The sequence below is a fragment of the Miscanthus floridulus genome, chromosome 17 (genome assembly GCF_019320115.1).
Source record: "Miscanthus floridulus cultivar M001 chromosome 17, ASM1932011v1, whole genome shotgun sequence".
Classification (NCBI taxonomy): Eukaryota; Viridiplantae; Streptophyta; class Magnoliopsida; order Poales; family Poaceae; genus Miscanthus; species Miscanthus floridulus.
Window position 1 is genome coordinate 16846289 of NC_089596.1, and position 8862 is coordinate 16855150.

At 49.2% G+C, this 8862-nt stretch overlaps 1 protein-coding gene across 1 annotated transcript; it reads right to left on the reverse strand.

The window, feature by feature from the left end:
• Window positions 1-241: 241 nt before the first annotated feature.
• On the reverse strand, window positions 242-5509 carry LOC136515022 (glutamate--cysteine ligase A, chloroplastic-like). The gene is made up of 16 exons (XM_066508719.1): window positions 5158-5509; window positions 4780-5060; window positions 4089-4239; window positions 3791-3898; window positions 3320-3412; window positions 2898-2981; window positions 2653-2721; window positions 2509-2579; window positions 2358-2426; window positions 2140-2233; window positions 1856-1945; window positions 1682-1762; window positions 1433-1525; window positions 1039-1119; window positions 866-935; window positions 242-761 (listed from the first exon to the last, which is right to left on the reverse strand). The coding sequence occupies exons 2-16, from the start codon at window positions 5037-5039 to the stop codon at window positions 673-675; spliced, it is 1503 nt and encodes a 500-aa protein (XP_066364816.1). The 5' UTR covers window positions 5040-5060; window positions 5158-5509; the 3' UTR covers window positions 242-672.
• Between the last annotated feature and the right edge of the window lie 3353 nt (window positions 5510-8862).

Sequence of the window (8862 nt, forward strand, 5' to 3'; positions counted from 1 at the left end):
GGTGGCCCATGAATGGGTCTACGTATTACACACCCTAACTGAGGCGCCTGCAGGATCAAGTGGTAGAAAAACAGGGCTCTTTACATGGACGTTGCTATCGTTGGGCACTGAGAACTCAATTGCCGCCGTCTCATCCGTGCGTTGCGTGCGTTAGCAAAACACGCACGCCCAGTAGTCATCTTGGCTAGAAACAAGGTAGAAAAGGGCATGCACAATTGCAGATATTGGATCAAACCATCAGTTTGTTTATCGTCGGTGAAATTGCTTTAGCATGTTAACCCTGGACAAGCATCCCAACAATCGTGAGTGAAAGAGAAGGGGGAAAAAAAAAGCAAACAGTTCCCATCGTACAGAAGATGGGACTTATTTTCCATACGGCATTTTCATCACTGAAGAAAAACAAAAAGGGCCGGTACAAACAGTGGTTTGTTCCATCTCCCTGGAGACACACACGGGGGGATGAAGTCAAAGCACAGTGATCCTTTCCAAGCGAAGTTATTTGTAGGCACAGCTCCGGGCTGTGCAGCGGTTCACCCGTCAACAACAAACCAAAAGCTGTGCTCCTGTGCCTGAACTGAGCCCTTCCGACTCAGGCGTTGAATGAATCAAGATGAGTTTTTGTATTAGGGTACATCTACAAGCACTGTCCAGCATTGGCGGTGTCATCACTCATCAGTATAACAAATGCTCGAAAACATGGTCTACGTTGCGTTGCCACTTCGTCTCGTACAGATTCAGAAGCCTCTCAGCAGGTGTCACTCCTGTAGCAAGGTAAGTTAATTAGGGTATTCAGAAACAAAACAGTTGATTGGTGGCAGCAAAGCTAAAATATGGTCAGTCACGAGAGGATGATGAATAGCAATACCTGTTCTCACCACTTCGTCGACCTCTCTAAGGAAACCAACCTCCTTGTATCCTCTTCTTTCCAGTCCACTCTGGGGTTAGGGCAACATAAACATTATTACAAACATTTCTCTCAACTTGGCCTTACTTCGGGGGAAAATAATTAATCATTGCAAAGTACTCTAATTTACTAACCTTGGCCAGTTTTAGAACTTCCTCAGCTAAATCTCTTACATATCCATCACGAAATGGTGTCTTCAAACCAGTCAACGGTACCTGACCAATATAACACAGCAAAACTGAATAGATCTGCTGGACTTTATTCTTATCTATAATAGACAATTTCTTATCACAAGAACAAGGTAAAGTTCTATTTCACAATTGTAGTTGTGAGGTAAACCAAACTTTAGTTCCCTATCAAGAATATTTTCTGTTGTGCCAAACAACAAAAAACCTTAGTCCAAAGCAAGCTGGGGTAGGCTATAGAGTTGAAACCCAAAATGAGCCACCAACAAAAAGGGAAAAAAAGGAAAAAGAAAAACCAACATTGTGTGGAAAGAATGGTGCATGATTGATTATTTTGAGATACCTTCCGTCTTAGCATCTCTCTTTCCTCCTTTGTCCAATCAAAAGTCATGTCTATAATACTTTGTAATGATTCCTCATCGTACAGCAGCCCAACCTGTAGACTCGCATAAAGCAGAAATCTGAATCAAACTTCTGGCAAAAACTAGAAATAAACTAATACCATAGACAGCCCATATTCATATTAACTAGTGGCTGTCAGAGGCAATGCACAGAAATACAAAATAAAGTCAAAACAAAGCAGATCACAAACCCAAAATGCAGGCAGCGCACACAATCTCCTCCATGGGCCACCATCAGCACCTCTCATCTCAAGGTATCTCTTTAATCTAACCTGCAAGCAGAATACAGAAGACAAGAGTTATTGCAATACCTAGCAATGACAGATATGCCATTTTGTAAAATGTAAAGAGATAAAAGGGTAAACCTCAGGAAAAATTGTTGTTAGATGGTTCTCCCAATCATTAAGAGTAGGCAACTCCCCAGGAGCCTGTGGGAGCTTTCCTTGCATAAAATCCTGCAAAATAAATACAAATCAAATGAGTTTTATGAATGAAAACCAAGCACTGTGTCTTGTAAATGGATACAAATCAAATGAGTTTTATGAATGAAAACCAAGCACTGTGTCTTGTAAATGGAGGGTTAAAAAAATATAAAACCTTTACAGTACACTACTACAGAAGTAAAAGGACATCAAGGGTAGAAATAGACCCGAAACGACATTCCGGTGCAGTCAATATACTTTTTATTTCGATACACAAAATACATTGGAACATCTAATGCGTAATCCACATATTGCTCAAACCTGCACCCCAAACAGAAACTATAATCAGGATTGTTTCACATGGAAAATATCTTTAAAGGAAATGATGCAATCAATCAATGGCACTCAAGGTGGAGGAGAGGGGGAGTTCAAAAGGAATGCTAACCCAAATGAGTTGTTGAAGACAAAAGGGAGCATCCCTGCACGGTTGTTATCAGTATCTGTCCAGATATGGCTGCACATATGGTCAACTGTGTTAATAACTGCAGATAATGAAATTAACTTATGTATGCCCTGAATGGCTATCAAGTAAATACCTCCTTAAGCTGAGAAATTCATTTGGTTTTCCTTCTTTAAAGGGAGAATTGGCAAATATTGCAGTTGCAATCTGTTAAATGAACAAGCCAGGATGATTTGAGAACAGCAAATAAATTATCACAGAAGACAATAAAAATACCTACAGGCTGCAATGCAAGGCCAGCGCGAAATTTCCTTATCATATCCTGTTCCGAACTGAAGTCGAGATTAACCTGGACACAGAAGAGTGAACTTCTGTCAAGACTATCATAATCTAAATCAGTTAACTTCTTTAGTGAATCAACTTATGTCATAGATAGAGTTTCAAGTATTTTTGAGATGAGCTCAAACGGAGAGTACTGTTATTCTGAAAATGGCACTCCACACATAAAAACAGAAATATGCTCACCTGCACAGTACATGTCCGGAACATCATATCAAGGCCAAGAGTACCAACTTTAGGCATGTAATTCCTCATTATTTCGTATCTTCCCTACAAACCAATGATTGATTTGTCAGATTTTACAGGAAACAGAAGCAGTCATTGCCTAAGGCATATTTGAACAGGGCTACAGTATGAGTTGTCTTTTTTTCTAACTGCTCAACACATTAGACGGATAACTAGCAAGTCTATATTGTTGTGTCAGCAATGGGAAATGTACCAGAAGACAGCATTTCTAGTGATAGCATCTTATGTAACTATTTTAGTATCAAGAATACTATGCTTAAAAGTCATAACAAGTATGATGGGTTGAGGTGACTAGCGAGCAGTAGTTAACAGTCCACGAACAAAAACAAAGTTAAAAAAATAAGTTTACAAGGCTGAATTACCTTAGGCATTATTGGTATATCACTCAGTGCCCATTTCGGCTGAAAGCCAAGCCCAAGAAATCCTATTCCCATTTCCTCTCCAACTGCTTTGACCTGCAAGAACAGGCAAACTTTGAGGTCATACCCAATTGCACTGAAATGCATGAGTCTTGCAGAAACAATACAATGTGGTGCCATGCATTTGAACATTTTCCCATGAGACCCTAGTCAGCGACTCAGCGTGTTAAGAAAACTACAAAATAAACTCCAATAAGATGCTCGAGTTAAAGGTATAGTTCTCAACAGAATTATCATGGTAAGCAGGCAGGGGTGTCAGTTAACATTTGGTTTGCAATACAAGTTTGCTATTGTATAATCTCTGGCAAAAGAATGGTCAGTGTTATATAATGTCAAACAGAAACACAGACAAGCTAAGATCATAGTTTCCGTAAGATGCTCTACAAGGAATGCAATGCCAGTAAGAGAAATTACCTGATAAAGATGTGAATTGACCTCAGCACAAGTTTGATGTAATGTTTCGAGAGGAGCACCACTAAGTTCAAATTGGCCTCCAGGTTCTAGTGAGATGTTTTGCTTTCCCTACATCCCAAACAGGTTACAAAGATAAACTAGAGCCATCAGAAAAACCTGCACAACCTTCTTTTACATATGAGTGAGAGTGACCCGTCGAAATGATGGGCAACGCCCTTTCCATCCAATTTCAATTGTTGGTGGATGATATATAGCAGCCACATTCATGCAAAAGGGAAGGAGCAAAATGGAACCGTACCTGCTTGAGGCCAATAACATTGTCTCCTTCCATTATCTTGTGCCAATCAAATCTCTCAGCGAGCCCGTTCAGTATGTCGCGAATCTGATCGTATTTTATAGGACGTAATGTGTCGACTTCGAAACCAAACTTTTCATGCTCCGTGCCAATTCTGTAAAGGACAGACATTAACTTTGGGGATAAAATGAACAGCCAACTGAAATATATTTTCCTTTTTTAAAAAAGAAAATACAGGGACAGCTTCAATAAAAACCAGATCAAATTGTCGATGCTCAAAATATATTTTCCTTTTTAAAACAGAAAATATAAAGACAGCTTCAATAAATACGAGACCAAATTGTTGGTACTCAAATAACTTGAACACAACTACAAGATGAAATGGTGGCCAAGTGATCATCACACTAATGAATTCATCCTAGTACGCAGTACGCACTAGAGCCGGATCACGGCTCATCGTTACAAGGCACAAGGCATTACTAATCCATCTCAAACGTTTGGCACTCCCGGGAGCAATTGAAAGCAACCTCAATTTTAGAGCTAGACAGCGTTGTTGGCTATAAGAACGCATCATATATCACATATACGTATCAAACAACCGAAAGAATTACGCGTCCACGTCAAACATTCCGCCACTGCCACTAGTAGAGGAACCAAAATAAAATAAGAAAAGGAGCATTTGGAAGCTGCTGACCTCCAATTCTCCTTGGGTTTGCACCCGGAGATGAGGTAGGCGACGAGGTCGTCCTTGGTGAGCGGCTCCGTCATCTGCACGGCCTCCTCCGTGGGGGGGCTGGCCGCGACGGCCCCGCCCCGCCTCCTCCTCCCCGTCGTGGCGGCCGGCGGAAGCCGAACCGCCGCGAGCCCACCACTCCTCGCCCTCCCCACTGCCGCCGCGGGGCGCGCGCCGTCCGGCGACACCCGCGCGACCGCCAGCCGCGACGCCGCCGCCATCGAATCCAACCGCCAACGAACCTGCCAAAATCCACCCCGATAAAAAAAAAGTAAGTCAGCGGGAATCGCACAATCCGATACGCGGACGCCACCCGTCGAAGTAAACGGAACCACTCACCTCGCCGCGCCGGCACCCGGAGGCTAGGCTAGGGTTGGGCGGCGTCCACTGCTGCCGCCTCTGCGTGTGCGCTGCTTCCGTTCCGGCGCACTACAACTGCGGGATGGAGTAAGAAGAGACGGGGGGGCGAGGCCGGGATGGGCAGCGCGTGCTGGTTACTTATAAAGCGGTGTGGTGGGGCCCGGGCATCAGTGCCGCGTCAGCACGGCGTGTTGAAGTGCGCATCGGCATCGGCAGCAGAAGCCGCCGGGGCGGCGGCGACGGGGAGGTGAAGGGTTCGGAAAGGGGAGGTGGGTGCGGCGGCGTCTTCGTCTCTGACGTGTGGGCGCGGCTGCCGGCTGATTCCAAAAAAGGGGACTTTTTTAGTGGTGGAACGCCCTGACGAAGAAGTGGTGATCCTGCGATTTTTGGGTTAATTAATTCGCAGAAGTGGGAGTGTGCTCACACGATTCTTCTGCTGGTGCAGTGACTACTGAATCATCACTGATGACGAAGACGATGATGCGATGGTGCCGGGCGAGGATCCTCTGCGGTGGCAGGCCACTGGCAACACTACAATGGTGGTAACAGATCAGAGATGCTTGTTAGCGCCGGCACGCAACACTCGACGCCGACGCCGACGACCTTCTCGTCTCGAATTCATTCGAAGGTGTGGCTTATCAGACTGCAATTGCCGCGCGGGTTCGACAGGGATCGGATTGCTAAAGTGGCGATGCAATGTCCGCCGCAACCAACCCCGGGCGTCCGTCGTTGCTGGCATCGGCACGCGATTCGACCTTCTCTATTCCGCTTTGGATTCGGCGTCTCCCCCAGTCGTCCCTACGGAGAAGCTAGCTGGTGCATGACAGCATGCACGCGCAAAGCAAATGGTCCGGGAAGGAAGACGTGGGCCTTGTTTAGATGCCACCCAAATTCCAAGTTTTTTCACTTTCTCTCCATCACATCAATTTTTAGCCGCTTGTATGGAGTATTAAATGTAGGTAAAAAAATAACTAATTACACAGTTTAGTTGGAAATCACGAGATGAATCTTTTGAGCCTAGTTGGTCCACGATTGGACAATATTTGTCAAATAAGACGAAAGTGGTACTATTCATCGGGTTGAAATTTTTTCGCAATCTAAACGAGGCCGTGGAAACGCATAAATTTCACGGAAACCGTATATGAATAATAACGAAACCAGTTTGATTTTACAGGGGGAAAAAGGCAGAAGAAACACAGTGTTTAAGCCCTTGTTTAGTTCCACCCCAACTTCCAAAAAGTTGCTACTGTCAAGGGCCTCGTATCCCTGACTGGCCGGACCTCGGCTACGTAGCTCGTAGCCGCCGTCCGTCACGCCGGCGAGGTTATGCCCCTCTGCCGTCGGCTTGTAGAGAAATAGGGAGCTTAGGGATAACTTTCTGCTTAATCTCAATTGGTTCCAGCGTACAGAATATATGGCCCTTCGCCTAACAGATGGAGAAGGCTCTCCTTAATTCTAGGATTAGCCTAACAAGGAAACAACTAACTATCTTTCCTCCTAGCCACTCGCCTGCCCCTCCTGGGTCCTGACCGCGCGCTCGGCGTCCCTGCGGATGTCGCGGGCCCTCCTGCGCCGGGCGTATGTGCGCCCGCACATGACATCTCTCCCGCCGTCGAAGACCAGCTCGTCCTCGAGCTGAAAATCAGGGAACCGAGCACGGAAGTCGTCGAAGTCCTCCCAGCTTGCGGACGCTGCCGGTTCATCCTTCCACTGGACCAGCACCTGACGCACTCCTCGCGCCAGCCGGACCTCAGTGATCCTGTCGGGCACCGGCATCACAGCGCCGTTGTGGGTGGCCGGCAGTGCGGGGGGCGTTGAGGGCGGCGTGCCGACGAATTTCTTGAGCACGCCGACGTGGAACACATCATGGAGACGGCCCCCGGAGGCAGCTCTAGCCGAACGGCCGCGGCGTTAATGATCTCCACCACGCGGTACGGCCCGACGAACCGGGGCTTGAGCTTGCCGGAGGTGGTACGTGGCAGGGACGCCGCTTGACGCTGCCGGAGCCGAAGGAGAGCCCAATCACCGACTTGATACTCCACCGGGCAGTGATGCTGGTCGTAGACACGCTTCTGGACCGCCTGGGCCTGCTCGAGACGGTAGCGGACGTCGTCGAGGAAGGCCGCGCGTTCTTCCATCTCTTGGGCCACAGCAGCCACGCGCGTCTCGCCGGGCTCATACGAACGAATGGTCGGCGGGTCGCGGCCGTAGACCACGCGGAACGGCGTTTCCCGGAGCGACGACTGGAAGGCCGTGTTGTAGATGTACTCCGCCCACGGTAGCTGTAACACCCCGGTGTTACGATCTTATTTAGCGCCGCGATTTAGGCCTAAGTAAATCTTTCGAACGAGTTTCTCGAATTTTTGGTTTAGAATATACGGGAAGCGACGAGCGAAGTTTGTGTAAATTAGTAGACCGTTATAAAAGTTACGACGAATGAACGTGCTCCAAAGCCAAGTGCTATTACGACGATATATATACAAGAGTGCCTGAGCCTAAAGCACGTGGTCCTATTCTCGAGTCAACTCGTATCAATTTCGTCGCGCTGTTCTTGTTTTAATGAAAAATTGGGCCAGGACATCCTGCTGCACCGTATTTATGAAGTAGGTGCTGGAGCTGCTGCTGTTTCATCCCACTGTTCCTCCCTGGCTTGTCCTTCTTTCAATCATGTCAGTCTCTCCGTGTTCCTGTCCTTTGTACTGTGCTAGCGTTCTGTGCTGTGGATATTTCCAAACCCACTCCACTGCGCTGCCTTTTCCATTTCTCCTACGCGCGTGGGTTCGCCCTGTCTTTTCGCTGCCTCCGCCTGCCTCTCGGTCTTGTCTGTCTCTCTTGGGCCACTGCCCGTAGAAATCACCGACGCCTCAACTCCGCTCTTCTTTCCTCGCTCTTCTACCGCTGCCTCTTTCCTTTTCTCTTTGCTGCCCGCAGCAGTCCTATTGCCCCGTCGGCACCCACCCCCCGCGCTGAGCCTGCTGCTCAGCAGCACCGTTTTCTCCTCTGCTTGCCCGTGCGTGGCACCTCTCCTTCCCCCTTTCCTCGGCGCTGCCTCGTGCGAGCGCCCGCACGTCCCCTCTCCGTTTTCCCCGCTCGCGATTGCCACGGCGTCCTGGTGCACCGCCGACGCCGCTGCCTGGCCCCGCGCGCACGGACGCGCCGGTGCCCCACGGTCCGCGGTGAGCTTCGCCCTCCCGAGCTCACCGGCCTTTTTCCCGTGTGCCTTCCCATGCCGTAGCGCCAGCCATGGCCAGCCACCCACGCCGCGCCCACGCTGGAGCCGCGGTCCAGCTACAACTTCCTCCCTCCTCGGTACCAGCCACGTCTTGGTCCCGCGCTGGACCCGCTGTTCCTCCGGCGCCCGAGCCTCGCTGTCGAGCCAGCTCCTCCCCTCTCTCTCACGCGAGCACGTGCTTGGCCATGTTGCCCGCGTCCCTCAGTCCCGCGTCTGCCCGTAGCGGGGCGTCGAGCTGACGTGCGCGCGCCCCCATCCGTGTGCCAGCGAGCTCCGCAGCACCCCGCGCGTCCCGCACCGGCGCCCGCCGTTTCTTCTTCCTCGCGCGCGCGTGCACGCTATGCCGCGCCGTCACCGCCCGGGCCACAGAGCTCCGCCGTTGTCTGTGCCCGGCTTCCCTTGCTGCCGTGCGCCCTGCACTCCGTCTTGGCCGTGCCCTTGCTGCTTCTGCG